At 36.6% G+C, this 23,261-nt stretch overlaps 3 protein-coding genes across 4 annotated transcripts; 2 read left to right on the forward strand and 1 right to left on the reverse strand.

Moving 5' to 3' along the window:
- ift57 (intraflagellar transport 57 homolog (Chlamydomonas)) lies at nt 1-6,417 on the forward strand. Of its 2 annotated transcripts, none has more exons than XM_079875403.1 (12): nt 1-258; nt 339-489; nt 1,551-1,725; nt 1,831-1,949; nt 2,131-2,221; nt 2,707-2,778; nt 4,334-4,453; nt 4,553-4,624; nt 4,708-4,839; nt 4,937-4,999; nt 5,179-5,245; nt 5,347-6,417. In XM_079875403.1, the coding sequence occupies exons 2-12, from the start codon at nt 353-355 to the stop codon at nt 5,523-5,525; spliced, it is 1,227 nt and encodes a 408-aa protein (XP_079731529.1). In that variant the 5' UTR covers nt 1-258; nt 339-352; the 3' UTR covers nt 5,526-6,417. The 2 variants fall into 2 exon arrangements, with proteins under 2 accessions (XP_079731529.1, XP_079731530.1); XM_079875404.1 differs by having other exon boundaries at nt 112-245.
- A 610-nt stretch (nt 6,418-7,027) lies between these two features.
- On the forward strand, nt 7,028-14,889 carry tmem71 (transmembrane protein 71). Its single transcript, XM_079875430.1, has 10 exons — nt 7,028-7,118; nt 9,177-9,227; nt 9,338-9,386; nt 9,476-9,685; nt 11,183-11,373; nt 11,479-11,670; nt 11,777-11,843; nt 12,024-12,082; nt 12,470-12,519; nt 12,625-14,889. Exons 2-10 carry the CDS (start codon nt 9,197-9,199, stop codon nt 12,646-12,648), a joined length of 873 nt encoding a protein of 290 aa, XP_079731556.1. The 5' UTR covers nt 7,028-7,118; nt 9,177-9,196; the 3' UTR covers nt 12,649-14,889.
- Nucleotides 14,874-18,512, reverse strand: apom (apolipoprotein M). Its single transcript, XM_079875437.1, has 7 exons — nt 18,246-18,512; nt 17,365-17,504; nt 17,185-17,258; nt 16,627-16,734; nt 16,280-16,378; nt 16,097-16,135; nt 14,874-16,005 (listed from the first exon to the last, which is right to left on the reverse strand). The coding sequence occupies exons 1-6, from the start codon at nt 18,369-18,371 to the stop codon at nt 16,107-16,109; spliced, it is 576 nt and encodes a 191-aa protein (XP_079731563.1). The 5' UTR covers nt 18,372-18,512; the 3' UTR covers nt 14,874-16,005; nt 16,097-16,106.
- Between the last annotated feature and the right edge of the window lie 4,749 nt (nt 18,513-23,261).

A 23,261-nucleotide genomic window follows, 5' to 3' on the forward strand; every position in this document is an offset into this window, starting at 1 on the left:
AGTCAAACAGTCATTTTAAGAGTCTTGGCTTGCTATTGCCGTTTTATTTACAAGTCACATATGTTATATCATTCATTATTGCTCATTGTTTATTATCATCCGTCACTATTCAGTACTATTATTTTGTTTCCTATCATGGCCACCATCGTGTCTGACGTCATTCTTGGCGACAGTAACTACAACATCCTGAGTCCCCTAATGTAACGTTAGCCTGCGGGAAACGACCTGACAAAAATACACAGAGAGTAGGAGAAATATGTGTGTATACATATCTATAATGTGTAATTAAGCTTTAAATCTCTTTTGCCTTTCCAATAAAGCTTTTTGAATGTGAACAGTGAGAGAGAGAGGGATGGCGGAGGAGGAAGAGCGCGGACCCGGTTCGGTCCATCAGACGTTCGTGCTAATGGAGGATCTGCTGGATAAACTCAAAGTTCTGGATTATGAGCAGCAGGTTCTGGACAAACACAACATCAAACCTCTGTCCAGGTGAGAGACTCAGAATCGCTACTTTATAGATTATAAGGCATGATCATGTTTTATATGCTGCCTTCACGTGCTATCGGAATTATCGTAAATACTAACCTTAAAGTCTATAATACTAACATACTAGCTAACGTTAGTTTCCTAGTTTAAAAATTGGACATGAACGCACTCTCAAGTCAAAATTTTAATGCAATGAGCTAGTAATAATCACAACTGGGAAGTAGGAAATTTCCGATAGCACGTGAAGGCAGTAATAGTATATGCTTTTTTTTTTTTTCATTTTCACTTATTTTAACAACTTTATTTTGGTTTATGCTAATTTGTGCATTATTTTGTGTATTTTCTCTTGACACATTCTCATATTGTTTTAATTTTTTTTTTGTCAACATCATTAAAACTCGTCATAGGCTACTTTGCATTTGCTTGGTTTCTGTTTTTTTATATATAGGCCTACATTTCACAATATATGAATATTATTTCTGGCTCAGTTTTGGGGATTCTGGCATAATATTGGTCCAGTTGTGGGTGAGTTCTGGGGGGGAAAGGTGGTGGCAGTTTGGCTCTTTTCTGGCTGACATCTGGTGATTCTGGCACTGTTGTGGGCCAGTTATGGCTGATTTCTGGGAACATGGAAGAAGTTGTGGGTGAGTTTTGGTCTGCTTCTGGCATGGATCTGGTTTACTTATAGCATGTAGCTTTTGGGCCAATCTTGGGCCATAATTCCATGTGGTATGTGGTCCAAACTCGCAGCCGAAATTCAACCAGATTCGGCCCAAATACTAATATGTTATCTTTGAAGAATCATCTAATAATAACATCCAAATCACGTTGTATATTTTAATCTAGTCCTCATAGAGACTTATAAACAGCCTATAACTTATAAAGAGTAAAAAAAAACAACCTTTTGAACATTTTAAGCAATTGCAATCTCAAGCAATCGTGAAAAACATGACATGGGTTACTTTTAAGTAAAATTCCAGGAATCGATTTAAAATCTGTATACTGGTTCAGTGTTTCTTCTCAAACAGAGATTTGTTCAAATACATGTTTTCTGTGTTTTTCAGGCATTATTTTGTCTCTAGCCCTCACGTGTTGTCGAACCCCGGAGAGCAGTTCTATATGTTCAGTGTAATTGCCGCCTGGTTGATTTCCCTGTGTGGACGGCCGTTTGATGCACCGCAGGAGTACGACGACCCCAACGCCACCGTCTCCAACATCCTGTCTGAGCTGCGTGCCCTGGTCAGACATTATCACAGTGATGACACCCTCACAAGTGTGCGTAGATGCATTTGGGTTTCATGATTGTCACTGTATGTATGTGTGTGAATGTGTGTGTGTTTATAGGGTGGCCAGGTTGATTTCCCCCCATCTAAGCTGAAGTCTGGATCTGGAGAGCATGTCTGTAATGTTCTAGACCAGCTGGTAGAAAAAGCACTAAAGAGTAAAGGATTCATCTGGAACAGGTACACACATACATAACGGCACACACCATGAGCTGAATGCAGGTTGGGATGATGTTCTTTGCTACTTTAGTTTTAATATCAATCTTGTTGTAGTAGAACCACAAATTTCACCAGGGTTCACAAACTTTCTGTTCCCACTATACACACACACACAATAACACAGGTATTTTCTCTTTATCAGGCCTCTGTACCCGTCTGTGGAGGTGGAAGATGATTGTGTGCAGGAAGATGATGCTGAGCTCACACTCAGTAAAGTGGAAGAAGAGATGACAGTGAGTCAGAGAGTCTTAAACTTTATTCTAAGCTAAGCTTCCCCTTCCTGAGTTACTGCTGCTATCTGCCACGCTCTCCTATTAGCAGTTTTTTTCACTGTTGTAAATTGGATTGAGTAATCTAGCTCAGCTGTTTGTTTGTCTTAAAAAAAAAATTGAGATATAAATGCCATTTTTATATATTTGTTTTTAAGATAAATTGTTTTTTTTTTGTTTTTTTGCAATTTATGTGACTTAAAATTAGTATACAAATGTGATACCTTACTTTTATTTTGGATATTGTTTTGCATCAAAGCAATAAAACATAAAAATCAGATGGGTGATATATTTTATCAACAAAAATAGAGAATATCATAATATAAATGTTTGCTACTATCGCCCACTCCCAATTCACACAGGAGGAAGACATGACAGTGAATCACACACACACAGACTCATGTGTAAAGTGAATCACACATACATTCATTAAAAATGTGGCTCTTCAGCAGGAGGATGAGGAGTATGAGGAAGAGGACGGACTTGATTTAGATGCACTGAAGACCAGAACCAATCAGAGTGTGAGTTTTATTTTAAATATTGGCATGTGCATTTTTTATAGTATTATACTTTATGGTCTTTCTGAATACTCAATTCTGATTGGCTGGAAGGTGTGCATTAAAACAGTTTAATGCACAGCTAATTCCAGTCAGTTTAATTACCGTTCTATATCAATACGCTGGTTTCATTGTTTCATTGCTCTCTCTCTCTCTCTCTCTCTCTCTCTCTCTCTCTCTCTCTCTCTCTCTCTCTCTCTCTCTCTCTCTCTCTCTCGATAATTAATTCAAATAAATGCTAATTCTTTCATTTAAATAAATGTGATCTTACAACACTGCTTCATCTCTGTGTCATATTTAAAGCAAGCAGAATGCTAATGAGCCGTAACACAAAAATAACTGTCATTTTTACTCTTATAATATTAATATAATATTGTGCTACAAACATCATTAACATCTTTAACTTGTCAATGCTGGCAAATGACCATGGTATAAGCAGGAAATCCACGGCTAGCTGTGCATTAAATGATTTGAATAGACTCTGCGTCGTGCATTCAAATCATTTAATGTACAGCTAGCTGTGGATTATCTCTTACATATAATATAAACATGAAAGAAGTAATTACTGTCTTTCTCTGAAGATTGTGAGTTGTTCCATATGAGAGGTGATATTTGTGTGTGTGCAACAAAGCATGAATAGCCCAGTCTTTTATACTAGTTAGGAGGGATGTTTATTAATAACTTAAAGAACTAGTACTTAAAGGAGAACTCCGGTCAATTTTAACATTGAGCTCATTTTTTTGTACACTTGGAGTGCTGTCAATACAGAGAACAACGACAAAAATCGGTGTTGCCTACACCGAGTTATTCTATTTTTAAAGTTTGCACCCTGTTGACTTCAATAGGGCAAGTAGTAAGCCTGCTTTTTAGCCTCTTAACATCCTTTAAGTGTCATTACAAGTGCACAGAAAATGTGAGTGATTCCTTCCGAGTGAACACGAGTGAGTCTGACTGCAGTAGATGTTAGAGATATTAATAAAAACGAAGTTAATTCAGCCAGCGCTCATGCCTTTGTTTACATCCTGTTTTCGGTGGAACGCCATAGTAATCGATTGTCGAGTTCACGCGCATAGGTTTAGTTACCAATGATCACGCGCGTGAACTCGACAATCGATTACTATGGCGTTCCACCGAAAACAGGATGTAAACAAAGGCATGAGCGCTGGCTGAATTAACTTCGTTTTTATTAATATCTCTAACATCTACTGCAGTCAGACTCACTCGTGTTCACTCGGAAGGAATCACTCACATTTTCTGTGCACTTGTAATGACACTTAAAGGATGTTAAGAGGCTAAAAAGCAGGCTTACTACTTGCCCTATTGAAGTCAACAGGGTGCAAATTTTAAAAATAGAATAATTCGGTGTAGGCAACACCGATTTTTGTCGTTGTTCTCTGTATTGACAGCACTCCAAATGTACAAAAAAATGAGCTCAATGTTAAAATTGACCGGAGTTCTCCTTTAACATTTTACCCAGTATGTACAGTAAAAGTCAACTGGTAGATATATGTGTGTTTAGGAGCTCAGCGGTTCAAGGCCTGCAGTGGTTCTGGAGTCAGATGTTGATGCTGCTGAGTGGAATCTAGAGGTGGAGCGAGTTCTTCCACAACTTAAAGTCACCATCCGCACCGACAACAAGGTCTCAAATTCTGCAACCTTTAATCGCTGTTTCTCACCTGCACGGTGATGGAGAGACTCTGATTGGCTGAATACTGAGTAACAGGTTACTGTGTTTCAGGATTGGAGGATTCACCTTGATCAAATGCATCAACATCAAGATGGCATCAACACGTCCTTGCACGACGCCAAGGTCATCCATCCATCCGTCCATCCATCCATAGATAATAATGTGAAATATTAAACCTAAGTATGTATATATATGTGTGTGTTCAGGGTTGTCTGTTTAAGCTGAGGGAGGACATCAGTAAAACTCTGGAGAAAGTAAGCAGTCGCGAGAAATATCTCAATACTCAGCTCGAGCATCTCATTTCAGAATACCGCCAAGCACAAGCACAGCTCAACAAGGTGAACATCTTGACCAAATCAATACCCCAAAATGTATTACTTACCCTCAACCTGTCAAAACACAGGATGGTCAAGCGCGTGTGTTTTTGTTGGTCAGGTAAAAGAGCTTTATCAGCAGGCCAGTGGAGGCGTCACAGAGAGAACCAGGATTCTGGCTGAGGTGAGTCTAAAAAAAACATCGCAAGAATATATGCATTACAATGATTTGACCATCTTTTGGTTACAACACAGTAACAATTAAAAAGCATTGTGTTTTTAATAAATGAGTGTACACAGCCTTACTATGTCCACATAGCCACACAATATTCAAATAATAACGTATATATATTTGTGCTTCAGATCAGTGAGGAGCTAGAGAAAGTAAAACAGGAAATGGAAGAGAAAGGCAGCAGCATGTCTGATGGAGGTAATCCGCACGCACAACAAACACTCTTTCACCCTCTACTGATGGTGCAGTTTGTTTATGTGAGCTGGAGTTTATGCTTGTCCATGTGTTTTGTGATGCAGCTCCAGTGGTGAAGATCCGTCAGAGTCTGACCAAGCTGAAGCAGGAGATTGAGCAGATGGATGTTCGGATGGGAGTGGTGGAGCACACGTTACTGCAATCCAAACTCCGAGAGAAAAACAACATGACCAGAGACATGCATGCTACACACCTATTAGAGCCCAACGCGCAGACTTACTGAGCCAAACTCAGAGCTGGTGTTGGTTATATTTTATATAAATATTTTGTTGGGTTTAAATGTGTTTTTACGTGTAAATAACAAAATATATAGTATTGAACAATAAAATAAATATTCTCACTAGACCCTTCACTCTCAGAGTTTTATCTTGCGTAACCGTCCCCAGAGAATGGTGTTGGTAGTAGAGGCCCCTGAGTTCAGCATTACACACACATGTAACTGTTCCATGATGTCATCCTCACACATTGCAGAGAAACACTAGAGATTATTCTGGTCTACTTTAGTTCATTTGCACAAGCTCAGTTTATCAGTCCACATCCTCAGGAAACATTTGTTGAGTCTGTGTTCAGCCTAAGAACAATACTTGTTGAAATTCTCTCTTTTGAATTGTAATATTTATAGGAATTCTCAAGTAAAAAAAGAGTAGTAACTCTTAAATGGTGTAATAATCAACTATTCAACTGAAGATTCCTAACTGGGAATTTAAATGATGAATAATTAATCCCATGAACCATCTACAAACGTATAACTTGTCTTTTGTCTGACACACGCACTAAAAGCTGAAATAAAATCAGAAATACAGTTCCAGAACTGTATCAGTCTTTGTACTTTTGAGATTCTGTGCCTGAATATCTGTTGCTCCGAAAGCTTGGACATTTACATTTAAAGGGATAGTTCATTAATCATCTTTTCACCCTCATGGTTATGGACTAATATTTTAGTCCATACAATGGAAGCCCATTTCTGCAACAAAACTTTGATAAATCATATTTATGATGCAAAGTCATTATGACAAAATGTATAAATCATGATATACCAAGTCACAATTCTGAGACAAAAAGTAGAAAATTATGTCATACTAATTCATAATTATGCAATAAAAAGTCTAAATATGACGTATGACTTTTTGTCACTTTTTATCTTGTAATATAAGAATTGTTTTTTTGATTTTTTCAGAATTGACATTTATTTGTATAGCGCTTTTCACAATACATTTTGTTTCAGAGTAGAAAATGCATGTTTCTACATTACAATTTAGAGTAATCTTTTATAAGAGGTGACTTTGTCAAAGTAATATCCATAAGTCAGAAATGTACAGTACAGTATATATATATAGATAATATTATTATTTTTTATTTTTTTTTTATTTTTTTATTTTTTTTTGGCAGATATGGGCTTCCATACTATGGTAAACAAAACGGTTATTTCCCACATTCTTCAAAATATCTTTTGTGTTCAGCAGAAGAAAGACATACAGGTTTCTTTTTTTGACAGCCTATGGTTTTGAATGACATAAGGTAAGTAAATGATTTTCATTTTTGGGTGAATCTTGTCCAAAGTGATATATAAATACATAATTAATATATAAATACAATTAATTTGGTCAAATATTTTTGCATTACTGGTGCATATACTTAAGATAAGTTTTTTTTCGAACAGCGTTATTTTGTTTTGATCTCTCTCTCTCTCTCTCTCTCTCTCTCTCTCTCTCTCTCTCTCTCTCTCTCTCAGACTGTAGGCGTGGTTCTTCATGCATGCCAATGTTTGTAAGTAAGCGGACAGACAGCACCGCTATCAGCATTCTCCGTGGTTTAGGTAAGTGTTGTTTTTCTCTTCTTTTTTAATCGTATTTCTTCTATATGTGTTGTGCAGTTACGTTAGAAACAAGGCAGATTCAGCGCTAAATAATGTGGCGAGAAGAAACCGGATGTTAGTATCACTTTACGCTTCAGCACAATCACCTTATATATTATTTTTATACACTGAGATTTTAGATTTATGGATTTGTATGTTTACCATGTACAATATAAACTCTCGATATGTGTGTGAATGTGTCTCGCGCACAGTAACTGCTGCAGGCCGATCAACAAAGACTCGAGGAGCGTCTGAATGCAGAATTAAACAGACGGGGCATTAAGATAACGAGGACGCCAGATGTCTTTTTTATTCTTTTTTATTCTGAGTTAAATAACAGTAATTATTATTATTAATATTAAGTCAAATGATTTATGAAAACTGTAAGGTAGACCATTTTATTTATTAAGAAAGGTAGACCAAAGTGCTGTAGGCTACTTTAAGATTATTATTTTTAAAGTAAAAACAAGTAAACAAAGAAATCTCAGAAAACATAAAACAACTAAAAGAACTGAGAAATAGACAATGCATCAAATATTAATATTAGAAACATCAACATATTTTTTCACTAAAGTCTTATATGGGTTAAATGACAATTTCTCATTAAATAATTAAGTATATAAGAATGGAAGTAAAGCCAACATAAATCAATTGTTATTCAGAGCTTATGTATGAAGCTCTGTTTGTGTGCATGTGTGGTTGGCATGCATTTCAGTAATGCTTTGATATTGCAGTTACTCATTTCACTAAACACTCTGCTGCAATAACATTTCCTCATAGTTTGTTTTCTTTGTTTTTAATGTATTTGCAACTTTCAGTTATACTAAGGATGTTATAATGTTAATCTTGTAGTCCTTGTGTTTCTAACTCACAGAGACTACATGAAATGCGTGTGAGGGTTTTGAGGACTTTCTGTTCAACCGCAAACATAAGTTAAAGAAGTGTGTCATGTGATCACTCTGGGAACTGATTTTTGAGAAAACAAACAAGCTGCTTTGTGTGTGTGTGTGTGTGTGTGTGTGGGAGACAGAGAGAGAGAGAGCATGGGTTATTGTGCTCCCTCATTCGTTGCCGTTGGTCTCCTCAGCTTCTCTGATAGCAGCTGCAGCAGAACACACATGTATGACACTCTGATCAGCCAATCGTTTATCTCCAGGCAGGAAGTAGTTAACAGGAAGTACAGTAACTGGTCTCCACCTACTTTGCCAGCATCATCCCCTTTTGAATCATCATGGCTCCCTGATTCCCCCTCCCCATCCCACTCCCTTTCCATCCTGTCAGACACCCCTCCCCATTTTTCATTCAATACATTCATAAAATACATGCATTTTTGTACATTTGATCTACAAATATTATCTAGAAAAAACAACAAAAACGTTAAATAAAAAAACACCATAAATTATAGTCTTTCCTCTCATTTGACCTAATTTCTTTAGAATCCATTACAAAAAAGCATGCCTGTAATTCCATTTCCACGTCATAATTTTAAATTGATATACATTATATTTTATTTTACTACATATTTAATCCGTAACCATTTATTTTTTGTGTTTTTAATATTTCTGTGATGTTTTTTTTTTTTTTTTTAGAAAAAAAATTAACATTCTGTTTAAGACTATAGTAAAAACATTCTGTTTGTTTTATTAATGACTAGCTCTATAGCAGAAAAGTGATGGATCTGTAAAAATTTGTTCATTTGATCCTGTTTCCAGAAAGCAAATATGGACTTGTGTTAGTCACCTTGTATTATTTTGTCTTTTTCATTCTTTACAATCACCATTCATCAGTACTGGTTTATTCATATCCATATATAATAATTTACATTTATATGTATTTTTGCTTTGATTTGATCTTCGTTTTAGAATGTTTTTGTTTGATGTATGAATTATTCAAGAATATCCATGTGAAGAACAAAAAAAGAAATAATAGAAAGAGAAATAATTCAAAACCAATATGTGTGCATTCGGTAGATTATGTACTAGTATCCATTTGAGTTGAATATTATTTTGTGTATTACAGGTTTGGCTGCAGCATAAGCAATGGCTTTCTTCTTCAAAGGAGCGGTTACAAGTATGTGTGCCCTCATATCACATCTCTCTCTCTCTCTCTCTCTCTCTCTCTCTCTCTCTCTCTCATTCATTGATAAGACTGTTGTAATGCTGACCTGGTGTTTGTCATAGGTTCTCCGATTAAGACCAGGAGGCAGGAGGCTGAACATATTTGTCACAGGTACGAGCATGTAGACAAGCAGCAGCAACATATCTTTATAGGTTCTGCCTTGCTGTTTTCTTTAAGTATAATGCTGTTTCTCTTTTCAGTCTTGACGTCTCCCACTTCTCTGATTCCTCCTATGAGTGTTTTTCCACCAATCCGCTGACAGGCTCCGTGTGTGCGTGTCGCCGAAGCCCCCGCCTACTAGCCAACGGTTATTACGTACTGACAGAGGACAGTTTTAGCACAGACGACGAGGGTAACGTCACCCTGACTCCCTCACACACCAGCGTCTCATACAAAGAGAATCTTGTCCGGTGAGATTCATGACAGTGTTTGTTTTTGTTGTGTGTGCTGTGAGGATGAATGAGCTGGATTTCAGACTATCTTTTAAAACTTTAAATGTTTGTTTCTCTTTGCTTTATTCATCCATGTTCAGGTGCAGTTATACTGAAGTTAATGAAATGGATTTCGTTCCACCTATGCTAAAATACATTACACATTTACAGTATTTTCGCAATATAGTGTTGGGTCTCGTACTTGATTTCTTAATTAACCCTCAGAGAGCCAGTTAAGCAGAATTGCAAAGTTTGTTTAAAAGCAATTATTTAATACCTTGCTTTCAAAAAATATTGGTAAAAACTACATATAACATTACATGACACTCTGAAATTTATCACAACAATAGTTTAAATACCACAGCTTTCTAAAGTCACACAATATGGTGCCAGTCAGTTGACACAGTGTTTAATTTGAATCAATTTACACATTTAGAACAAATTCATTTGTTTATTTATTATCTATTTAGTATTTGACATCACATATTTAAAAATATATATATTTCTAGCCTATGTCTAGTGATAAGAAAACGCTTACATGCAATGACATTTTTAACGTACTTGAATTTTCTGAGTGTAGCAAAAATGTCACGCTAGCCATTATGGGTCAAACTTTTTCTATTGTTATCACACAATTGGAGCCTATTCGATGAACGATACAAAAAAAATATCAGGTGATTTCTTAGATGTATTGTCATTATTGTCTCATTTAAGCCTATATAATAGCATATTATTGTACTATATTATAAGTACTAGCCTATATTATATTAAAAATATGCTTTGAAATGAATATTTATTGCAACATTTAAATTGTTTTAAACTTTTCATGACTGTATCTTTACTGATTCAAAAATATTATATTTCAAATACATTGTGAATTCAAAACATTAACTTACTGTATCAAAAAATAATGGTAACATTTTGCAGCCCTAAAATGTGAAAAAAATAATAATAATTTACCCCGTAAATTGTTACCCCGACACAAATATTTTCAACAAAATAGTTTTTATGATGTTTTATGAAAAAGAATACATCATAAATTTTAATGCTGGGGTCTATGAGGGTTAAAAAGCAACTTTAGATCTGGCAGAATAATGAAACCTTAGTGTGTGTGTGTGTGTGTGTGTGTGTGTGTGTGTGTGTGTGTGTGTGTGTGTGTGTGTGTGTGTGTGTGTGTGTGTGTGTGTGTGTGTGTGTGTGTGTGTGTGTGTGTGTTAACATGCATTGTAAGGACCAAATGTCCCCAGAAAGATAGTAAAATTCTGACATTGTGTGTCCATTTGGTCGGGCTCCACGAGGAAAACAGCTTATACATTTTAATATGAAGTTTTTTGAAAATGTAAAAATGCAGAAAGTTTTCTGAGTTAGGGATAGGGGATAGAATATACAGTTTGTAAAGTATAAAAATCATCATGTCTTTGAAAAGTCCCCATGAAACATGGACACCCAACATGTTTGTTTGTGTGTGTGTGTTAGCATATTCAGACGAAGGCGCCGGGCAAAAAGGTCACTGGCCAGCCTTCTGAGTGATATGAGCCAATCATGCCAGTCCTGGCTGGAAGGAAGTGTTTTTAGAAGATCTGACCCGATCACCCCAATCCAGTTATCATCATGGGAGGAGGTGGACCACAGCTATGAGAAAGATACACCTATCAGCTTCACCTACGGTTTGGGGGATTCTAGTTTTGGAGTTAGTTTAAGAAAGAAATAGTTTAAAATAGTTGCCAGTCCACTTTTTGTAAACGTGTGTGTGTGTGTGTGTTCCTTTATAGATCCCATAGATCCTGTTTCCTCTTCTGATAAAGTGCCTCCTCAGACTCAGCTTGAAGAAGAGGAGGAGCCGCCGTGCGAGTCTTGCTCCGCCCATGAACAATTCAGCCAATCAGTGAGCGGTCTCCTGGATGTTCCTCCCCCATCTGTCTGTCATCTCAATAGTTATAGCTCATCCAGCAAGACATCGTCAGGTGAGAAAAAAGGGCGAATGAAAGAACTACAGCTCCCATCCTTGCCTACAGTGAGTTTTGATGAATATGGAAAATAAGAAACAGATTGTTATTGTATTTGTTACAGAAACTGTGCTCTGGAAAGTCCTTCTCCTCATCCTCACTCTGTGCCTCTGCATTGCCATCTCCTCTGGGTAATGATGAAAGTGTGTGTGTGTGTGTGTGTGTGTGTGTGAGAAAGAGAGAGAGAGAGAGAGAGAGAGATAGAGAGAGAGATTTCTGTCTGTGTGGCTCATTAAGTGAAAAAGGTTTTCTTTAAGTTTTAAAGCTTTAAGTTTTCTTTACATTGATTAATGACATCATAATCCTCACAGGTGGCTGCTGGGAAGTGTTTCTGCAGCCGTGGCGTTCATGGTTCTGCTTTCATCTATATGTGAGTAACCAAATCAAGTAAAATAGCAAGCTTAGTCACTATTATTCTTCTGTAATTCTGACATATTCTTTAGTGGAAAAATTCACTTTGATTAATTGTTTTTTTGAGTTACCAGAATGAGCCAAGTTATTATATTTTTAAAATGACAAAGACAGACATTTCTTTTAAATAATGTGCTCGAATGATTCATGCACAATGACCAGAAATAATATTTTTCAAGTAAAAAAAACATTATTACATGTTGATTTCTGAATCAACATTCTTGTTGAACAACATGATAACACAGATATAAACCAATCAGACTTAGGGACATTTATATAATCAATCAACCTTATTTCTCTATTATTTTAGGAGTAAAATATAGTAAAATCATTTTCTCATTCTCAGGTATGTCTAAACCTGGGAGCGCAGTGCGCTGGAGGAGAGCAAAGACTGAGGTGAGAATCTGCGTCTGCGACTCCTGACTATATGAAGCTTCTGTACTCAAGACAAACATGAGACTAAATAAAGAATCTAACATCCATTTTGTGTCTCTACATCAGGACATCACCTCCAGAAACGAGTGAGGAGGAACCACACACACATCTGTGTGAAGCCTGTCCAGAGGAAGTGAGTGTGTGGACACACATCCTGCATCAGCGTTAAATATTAGTTATATATCAGTTTTTGTAGTGGTATTTTCACTGATCAGCTAAAGAGTTCTGAATATCAATTATAGAAGAGTAAGTTTAACAGGACCAATGATGGCAAATTACTGTCACAGGAAAATAAGTGTGCGTTTTTAAATAGATGGACAGACATATCAGAACGATCATTGAGTGAAAGTTTAAGAATTTGATGGATTTTCCTAAATGAAAGACTGGATTGCATTCTGGGGGATTCTCTGCGAGTCAGTGGAGATTCCCTGCATTACAGAACTTAGAAGTAAAATGTGTCAGTCATGTTTGTAAAATGCATCAGCTTGGCTTGGTTGGGCTCTTAAACATGGTGACCAGGGCATCATGTGTTATTGCTCAGCTTGTTTAGTCAGATTATCAGATACTGATTTCCAAAATATTTTGCTGCAACACCCAGTTTAATATAATGGCTTTGCAGAAAATCTTTAAAGCTACACTGTGTAGGATTTTCTCCCATCTAGCGGTGAAATTGTTTATGACTACCAACTGAATATTACTTTCTAGCCCCTCCCATTTTGAGGGCGTTTTAACTCCTACAGTGGCCGTATTATTTCAAATCTGCCGGCAGTCGCGAGTAATCCCCCCCTCGCATTCGTCACGGTGCCACTGAGTGTAAAAACGCGAAAGGTATGTCCCTCTTTGGCTAATGTATTTTCAAGATGGAGGTGCAACATGGCTGCCGCCATTCGAGCGACTCGCTCGTATGTATTCTAAATGGCAGATTCTACGCTTACGAGAATACTTGATTAGTTGGTAGAAGTAATTACACATTAATGAGTACATATCATTTTGAAAGAACAAAGTGTTTTTTGTAAAGAATCAACTTAAAAAATTACACAGTGTAGCTTTAATTTTTGAGAAGTTGTAGCTAAAGAAGTGCCCGTTTAGCTTTACACAGATGCCTCATATTTGTCAAGTGCCTTTGTTATACAAAACAGGAGTGTTATTGCCATTTGCCAGGGTCAGAGTCACACATCTGTGCTGCTGTGTGACTCAAGAGGGCTGAAATTTTAATATGCTATTTTTAAATGCTAATATGAGCTCAATAATTAGATTTATTATAACGGTATTGCACTTAAAACAGGATTTAATGCTTTTATATCACAGGGGCTTTCTCTAGATTTCTAAGACAATTAAACCCTGTTTGCAGGGAATTAGTGCTGCCAAAAGAGAACATGTTCTCGATTTACTGTAAAATATGTGCATAATTGTGTCACGTTAATACGAGGCATCTGATCTCACAAGAAATTTAAGGGTAAATTTCTGTCTGTACAACATGACCAAAATGTGCAACTGAACTATACTTTGGAGGGAATGTTGTTTAACTTGTCTTTATTAGTATGATAAAACATTTCTTACCAAGTCTCAGAGTTCGTAGGAGATGGAGTTTTTTAAAGGCAGCTCAGTTTTGAAGAGAACAAAGACATTCATGAGGAAACAAGCAAAGCAAGGATAAAATGAAGTGTTCAAATGTTCAAAAGTATCCTAAAAATCGGAAAGCAAACATGTTTGAGACCAAGCCAAGGTGAATAAGTGCATCATTCAAATGCATTTATATTGTAGCCAATATATATCTAATGTGTTTAAATGAATAGTATTGTCTTCAGTGTTTGTATAAATGTTTTTGTTGTGCCCATGAGCAAAGAAACATGTAAGTGCACGAATGAATGAATATCGCTCTATAAAATAGCTATTAAGGATTCTGTGTGTATCATTTTTAAGGGCCAAGCACAAAGGGTTCAAAGGTGAGGATGTTAAAAAGGATTTGAGGCTGTATCTCAGAAAAAATGTATGCCGTTAGCACAATCCCATATTAAAAGGCTGACAGCGCCACCTGTTGGTCAAAAGTTATGAGTAATTCTATTTCTGGACTTTAGCTTGAAGTCCTAAACTCCTCACCGGAAATTCTATGTCCAGTCTGACTTGAATAACATTTACATGATGATTTTGCCGCTGTGCCTGGTCCTGTAATTGCTGCTTGCAGCTATATTTTATAATAATAATAACTGTTAGATGAGGAAGATAAGCAATTAATCCTTTATATCCCATGAGAGATCATATAAAAAATGTTGAAAACAATACAAAAAAGATTGTGTATTTTTGTGTGTTTTTTTAAACTCTATTTATTATTACCTTACAAATTATTTAATAAATAAGTCACTGGGTACATAGTTAAAAGGCAAGGTGATTCCAATACGATGGCTTTAAACCATTGACAAATTGTGTTTGGATGTAATTTCATGCCAAAGCATGCTGTAAAATGGAAGTGCAAGAAACGCATCTTCTGCTGTGTAACAGAAAGTTTGTACTAAAATGGCCTCATTACTGATTTGTTACAGAATTCAGTGAGGCAAATTAATATATTAAATATACAATTATTTCCCTGCCTTTGAGCTTTGATGACTGTAGTGAACCCATAACTGCATTTAACAATCTGTGTCACAAGAAAACTGAAGATTACTGTAAATAGTAATAACTGTGTATTATTCCACTGCATGTGAAAGTAAAATGTGAATAGTATGTTTCATGTATACACTGTAAAATATAATCTTAAAAGGAAATGCATTTATATAATTTGCACAAAGATAAGTTGCCATGTTAGAAAGTATTAAATGAATAGGCTTTAAAACAGATGTTTTTTTTAAGGTTAATAGTTTTACAGTGTATTTTTGTGGGGTGGGGGGTTACCCATTTTCATCAATAAAGTTTTATACAAACAAAATAGTTTTATTTCTTTAATCAAGTTACACTGCTATTTTTTCTTAACAAATGCATACTCTTTTAACCAGATATATTATGATTGTTTTTGAATTTCATACAGGATCGGAATCACTGCAATTGATTGTTCTTACTAATATATTTATATTAATATGTAATGTAATGCAGATGGACTGAAATTTACAGTTTGGTTTATTTGTTAACAGATTGGGTACCATAAAAATAATTCATGTTATGGTGGCAGGATGAGAAATTAACCAGGGTGGAAACGTGATACTTCATGAATCTAAAACACAATTATGAATATTAATACCATCAGTTTTTTTTTTTTTAACTCAAAACACAAACTGTTTCATTGAAATATTGATTTAATTTATTTTGAAGAAATCTCATTCAGTAAAATATATCAAATCAGAAAATGCAATTAATAGATCAGTCACTAAGCCCGTAACAGTGATTCCTAATGTCCATCAAAGCAGTCATTTATTGTCGATCTGGACTATGAAGATCTCTGCAGCTGCTCGTGACCTTTAGCAGTGAGAAATTGTGCAAAGTAAATAAAATGTGCAATTTTCAGTGAAAACAGAAGTCAGTTTAGAAACACAATGTTTGCACTTACCCCTCTTTTTTTAAGCTGCCTCATTAAGTGAACAATAACCTGAAATAAATGATATATGTATGATAAATGTAGTTTTACATAAACAACATACTCATAATATCATCAGATTGCCGGCCTTTGTTTTGCAATACTTAAGTTACATGGTCAAGAATTAAATGTGTAAGACACAAACTTTTGGCCAACCTTGTTTCAGAGGTGCCTGTGCGAAATCTTCCATATATAAACACTCCATTTTTGACTTAAATTCCCGTATCACTTCATCTGGTAATTTTTGACTACGAGCTGCAATGGAAGACAGACAAACAGAGAGACATTATGAATAAAAGTCAGTTGTGTAACTGAATCCCTTTGCATTGGTGGTGACTGTACATGCAGCACATATTCAGTATTAAAGGTTATACTTGAAAGGTTTCAGAGGTGGGTGCATGTTGAATTATATGTGTGTGCATTTTGTCTTCATTAATGTCCAGTTTAACATGTTGCTTTGATCACATAGGTGGAGGGGTACTATGATCAAAGATGATACTGACCAAATAACGTAGCACTCATTTCCTCGTCTTCATCCACAAACAGTATTATGATGCACGAAGCGCAGTTTATGAACTTGCCATCCCAGACCAGTGCAATAGTATCGTAATCTGCTCATACAGTGACACATTTTAAAGTGGAAAATGATATCATGAGAAATTATTCATCTTTTGAAAAAAAAACATAACTAAATTATGATTGACATTATAAAAGGATCTCTGAGAAATAGCTTGATATGAATCAACCCAATCTCACGGTAAAACGGTAGGCCAACTGGCTTATTTTATGAGGTGGCGATTTTTGTATGAATTCGGATGTAAACTGAACGAAAATGAACGATTTCTAGAAAAAAAAGTTAAGCACGAACACGAAGGTCCTCCTTCCCTTATCTAACCGCAGTGCAGATCTCACGAATTCATACAAATTAGACCCAACACGCTAAATAGTTACAAAGTACCATGAAATTGTCTTGCATGAACCCTTTATGTGATGTTAAACATGAATAATAAATGTTGAATTATTGTTCAGTCTGATCAGGTTGTAGACCTATCCGTTCCTACCATTTCTAAACAGGAAATGCTCCATCAAAGGCAGAGTGATGTAGGTCGAAGTTTTTTTCTGACACTGATCTCCACTGTGGTGATACAAACAAAATTATTTGAATATACTTGAAAAGTAATAGAACAGTCCATATGTCAATGTGTGTGTGTGTGTGTGTGTGTGTGCAGTTTTCCACTCACACGCGAGAGCTTTCAGTCACAGTCAGGGTGGTGTTATCGACTCTCTGGATGTGAAGCACAGAGCTGTCGGTGGTTTCGAATGATTTAAGATCGTCTTCATCCCATACAGCCACTGCCACAAAATACCAAGAGCCCATATACTGCACAGGATTTTTTTAAATAAATATTTTAACAAATATTGGGACAAGTAGGATATGTGATATCTACAATAACAATATGCCTATAATGACAATATTGTTTGCCACTTAACTAGGCTAATGTGAATAAATTCAGTTCATGTGTCAAATTCTTAATAATCACACAAATCTAGGCTATACATTACAAACAACTCTACATTCCTCCACATAGCAGTGTTATTTTAGTTTTTATTTTGGTTTAGGCTATTATAGATTTATTAATATTTTGGATTATCTTATATTTGATGTTTTTCATGTTAATTAATTTTAGTTACATTTTTTAGTCATTTCACTGTGTGCTTTTTTAAAATATTGCTATTAAAGTTTTATTTATTATATTTTCAATTATCATTATTTATATTTTATTTAATTTCAGCTATATTTCAATTAACAGAAATGTTTTTATAGTTTTAGTTAATCATAATAACCCTGCCACAAAGCCAAGACTGACTTTGGTGACATTACTGTGCTTGTGGTCATGAGCATTCAACACGCAAATTCAGACATTTTATATGTAATCAGTCACTAAACTTTTTTTCTACATGAATGCATTTACAGAACATCTGAAAACTGAAGCAGGCATTTAGGCAAAGATGAGCACAATATTTACCAGATTTTCAGCTTAGAAAATAATCTTCAAGGTTATGAATTCACTATACAGTACAAGATGCATGAAGTAAAAATGTTTGCTTTAAATCCTCTTACCTCATCAGTAGTAAAAACAGAAGTGGAGAGAGGGGATGGAGGAAGACATGGCACCATGACCTGCATCCCAGCATAAAACAGCCCAATTAGTGAACCGAAGGCACCCCATAATGTACTCATAAGCATGGCTGCGTCAATGAATGCGATACACGATACACAACGAATGCTGATGTCTTCTAACTGATAGATGCTTACACGGAGATGTTTTAATACAGTGCTTGAGGGGACTTTCACCCTGATTTGTTAGCCTTTCTCTGTTTGTTATATATTCTTGTAATGGTTGTTTTTGTGTTTGTCAGAGCAATGTGCAAATACACCCCCCAATACACCTGACCTTGTTCTGGACCACTGTCCACATACCCTGCAGAAAAATTCAAGCCAAAACATTCAAAGGGAGGACTATGTGACAGTGTGGTTTAGTTTTCTTAATGTCTCACAAATAAATCTTGATGATAAAAAAGAAATATCACAGAAGAGATCACTTACTGTTTCTCCTATAATGAGATTATGAATAAAATAAAATGGAGACTTCTGCTTTAGTCCCATTTTTCCATTTAATGTATTTTTATTGTGACCTTTGGAGCAACAGTTGTGTTGCTCTTCAATGCAGAATTCAGCCTTGTCACTGTCGCTTTGCAATCAAACCTTGAAGTTATTTAATCTTTAATTTGTGTGACTAATATTTGTTTTATTTTATTTTTTATAATTTGTTCAAATACATTCCCTAGATGTCTATGTGGAAAGTGTACATGATTTTGTGGAAATACTTTTTTTTTGTGGAAAAAAACTTTTGTTTTTTTGTCTGCTGCAGAAAATTAAACAAACAAAAAACATTACAGTGGTCAAACTATGTTTACTTTAAAAAACGTTTTGATGTTTATTTCAAAACAATCACTTTAGTTAAGTTTGCACTATTTTCTGTTTATTTTGATTATTTGTTTGATATTAGATTTTTGTTCAATAAATATACTGTCATTAAAATATGTTGATATAAATATATATTTTAAAAATACAGCAACAAAATTATTTTAAAAGTAAAGATTCTGAAATGATTGAAGGAGATCCCATAACAATATTTTATTATATATTATTAAAGGTGCATTGCGCAAGTCTCTGAGTTTTTGCAGAACTATGCCCCCTCTGACGGCAAGCGAAACTGCAACCAAAGGTGTGCACGCTCACGGACAAAAGTTTTCTTTTTTTTATCTTACGTGGAGTTTGCGTTGGTGTTTGAAATGAACTACAAGCCGGTCTCTTAGAATCCATCTTCTACGGAGAATGGCGGCGAATACACAAACCTGCCAGACATAGCTATGTGAGCGTGCCGTGAACGTGCATGACGTCACGCCCAGTCTAAAATTCCGGCCCGAATCCCTCTTATTTATTTTACTTTACAGGATTATAGAGACAATCTCAGTGATCAGAGAAGGGCTCATTCAGCCCATCAGGCAATTGTTTAAGCATGTATGGGTTAGAAAACTGGTATTTTTAACATGAAAAGTTGCTTAATGCACCTTTAATATATGACGGTTTCATTATAAATATGGTGATTATCTCTAAGGTGGACATCCAACTTAAAATATGATATTTACCATCTGAATCTAACCATGTCATGTCAACAAATGGAAAGGTCAGCTGTTTATTAGCATGTTAAAGGGGTGGTATAATGCCCCTTTTTACAATATGTCAAATAAGACTCTGTTGTCCCCAGAGTGTGTATGTGAAGTTTTAGGTCAAAATACCCCACAGATACTTTTTAACAGCATGTTAAAATTGTCCCTTTTTAAGGGTCAGTAAAAACGCGTTGTTTCGTGTGTGTCCCTTTAAATGCAAATGAGCTGCTGCTCCTGGCACAGAGGGCGGAGCTTCAAGAGCTTGAGTGTGTATTAGGAGCTCCGATTACCTTTCACAGACAAGCACTAAAATGTCAGAAACTGTTCTGCCTTTTATGTTTAAATTGGAATGATGGAGAGACTCAAGCTAGGTTTATACTCGCCGCGTCCGCACGAGCGTGAAGGTGCGCACGGCAAAAATGACGTCATTGCAGTCTGGGCGTTGGTTGCGCAAGACCCCATTTCGCTTGGCGGTGTGCACAGCAGATTTTGTAACAGCGCGTGCGGCTCCGCATCCGAAGATGAACGACTTTGAGGCGAATCTAGCCAAGCACTTACGACTCATCACACCGGCACCCAGTTTGCACGTCTAAATTAGTTGCTTATATTAAAAAAATTAGCATACAATAGCATAAAAAGCCTTTTTAATGAACATAAAGGTCCATGTTTAATAAAAATGTTCACGAAACTTAATGAAATGTTTAGTGAAATTAGAAAATATTTAAGAGATCGTTAATTTAGTTGTTCTCTATCCTTATATTTTGTTATAATGTCACAAGTAATAATCTCAGGGTTTACTGGGTTTTACACAAATCTTTTTAGAGTGTGGTATTTGTGGTGGCTTTTTTTACAGTCTATGGTGGTGGTGTAGCCTACTAAAATAAACACTGTCACGTGTATACCTTTCTTCTTCTCACCGCTGATTCCTGAGAGGACAATTAAGGTCCTTGCACACTGAGTCCGAAATTTTCATATGCGTTTTTTCGTATCCATCATTCGGTGGCTCGGAATTTTCCGGTCGAAAGTTTCGGAGGCAGTGTGTAAGCATGATTGACATAACGTGAGGTCTTATTTATTTTTTTAACATGCGAAAGTTTCGGACGCGAATTTCGCAAAAGAAAAGTACAACAGCGAGCGCGTCAAGTTGACTCCTAAATGTGCTCTACTACAACAACTCTTCCTCTTCTCAACATAGACTGCTCGTTCCCAGGGGCAGGGTTTATGTAAATTTTAGGGTTAGTGATGTCACTAACCCAGGAGGAATGTCCTGTAGTCCCTTCCAGCCACACTTCCATAAAAAAAAGATTTCTTTAAAAGCAAATTTCTTCCTTTGCTTTGAACTTTGAGCGTTGTAAATTTGCAGATGTTGTTTATGCTCAAACAGCAACATTACACACTAACTAAAGTTAGAAAAGTGAAATCATTATCAACCACCCCTTTAATTATTGAACACGCTGTCAGAACAAATTAATTATGGCTGTGAATAGGCCACATGCACATTGCAAGGTGTACAAATCCAAGAAACAATGCACATATGTAGCCTGTTTTTAAAGAAAGAATGTAGCTTTGCGTTTGTGTGACTTTAGCCTTTCAAGTGGACTAAACTAATGAATTTCTTTTTTTTTCTACAACAAAGCAACAACATCATTGAAAATGATCAGACAAATGGATAAATGAATACCACAAACATTTAAAGTTTAAGTTCAGTATACCTTATGTGCAGACGTTACCTCTTTTTTTACAGAGTTAAGCAGAGAGATAGCAGAGGGTACAAAGGAGAATTTATATCTATTTGTTTTGGCGGATGGCTGACTAAAGCAAGAACCAGAAGGCAGCATCGTAAATTCTGCATGCAGGGGTTGAGAACTGTCAGACATGATGGATTCAGCCTTTTTAAGTAGGCCTACATGTCTATTGTACAGTTCAGTTAGTTTTATCTGCTGAATCCTGATGATTTTGCTGCTAACTTTATTTACCATTGCTAATGTGTTTTTCCGTTTTAAACTAAGAGAAACATACCAGCAAATACATGAAAAAGTAAAAACTGACTCAATAAAAGATTTATAAAATAATGTCATCAGGGATCTGTCCACTTGAAACTTAGCTAGCTTTCTCAGACAGAAGAGACGTTGCTGACTTTTCTTACTCAGCATGTCTGTGTTTAGTTCAAAGGTCAACTTGTTATCAATGATGATTCCCAGATACTTGTACGACTCAACAAATTCAACCTCTTTTCCATCTAATCGTCTTTTCAGGAGTTGGATGGTGACGTCTAAAATCAATGCATGTCCTTTGTCTTTGTAACATTTAAGTCTAAAAAAGCTTCTTTGCACCAGTTTAAAAAATATGGTAGTACCGGGCCGTAAGATGTTTCAGTGGTGTCCAATAAACCTACTATGACTGTGTCATCTGCAAACTTTACAATATAGTTATTGGTCAGTTCACTCCGGCAGTCATTAGTGTACATAATGTACAGAAGAGGAGAGAGAACACAGCCTTGAGGGGAGCCGGTTGATGTCACTGAAATTCCAGAAAGATGTCCATTTACTATCACTCTCTGTGTCCTGTTAGTGAGAAAGTCGAAAATCCAGCCCACCAAGTTGCAGTCCAACCCGAAATTTTCTATGAGCTTCTGCACCAATAAATGGGGCTGGATAGTGTTGAAGGCAGACGAGAAATCCACAAACAGCAGTCTGACATGGTTTTTATTACCCTCTAAGTGCTTGTATATGAGGTTAAGCAGAGTTATAGTAGCATCCTGCACCCCCCTGTTGGCTCTATATGCAAACTGCAAGGGGTGGAGGAGGTGTTAAATTCTACCCAGCAGTTCTTTCTTTATCATTTTTTCAAAGGACTTCATAACTAATGAAGTTAGAGCCACAGGTCTGTAGTCATTCAGAATTTTTGTCCGTGCCAGAGACGATGGTGTGCGTGCCGGAGACAGTGGTGTCCTTGCCAGTGTCCGTGCCAGAGACGGTGGTGTCTGTTCCGGAGTCGTTGGTATCCGTGGCGGAGACGTTGGTGTCCGTGCCGGAGACGTTGGTGTCCATGCCGGAGACAATGGTGTCTGTGCTGGAGACAGTGGTGTCTGTGCCGGAGACGTAGGTGTCCGTGCCGGAGGCGGTGGTGTCCGTTCCGGAGTCGTTGATATCCGTGGCGGGTATGTTGGTGTCCGTGCTGGAGACGTTGGTGTCCGTGCCGGTGTCCATGCCGGAGACGTTGGTGTCCATTCCGGAGACAGTGGTGTATGTGCTGGAGACGGTGGTATTTGTGCCGGTGTCCGTGCCAGTGATGTTGGTGTTCGTGCCGGAGACGATGGTGTCCGTGCCAGAGATGATGGCGTCCGTTCCGGAGTCGTTGGTGACCGTGCTGGAGACTGTGGTGTCGGTGCCGGAGGCGGTGG

Source organism: Squalius cephalus (assembly GCF_949319135.1).
Source record: "Squalius cephalus genome assembly, chromosome: 7".
Classification (NCBI taxonomy): Eukaryota; Metazoa; Chordata; class Actinopteri; order Cypriniformes; family Leuciscidae; genus Squalius; species Squalius cephalus.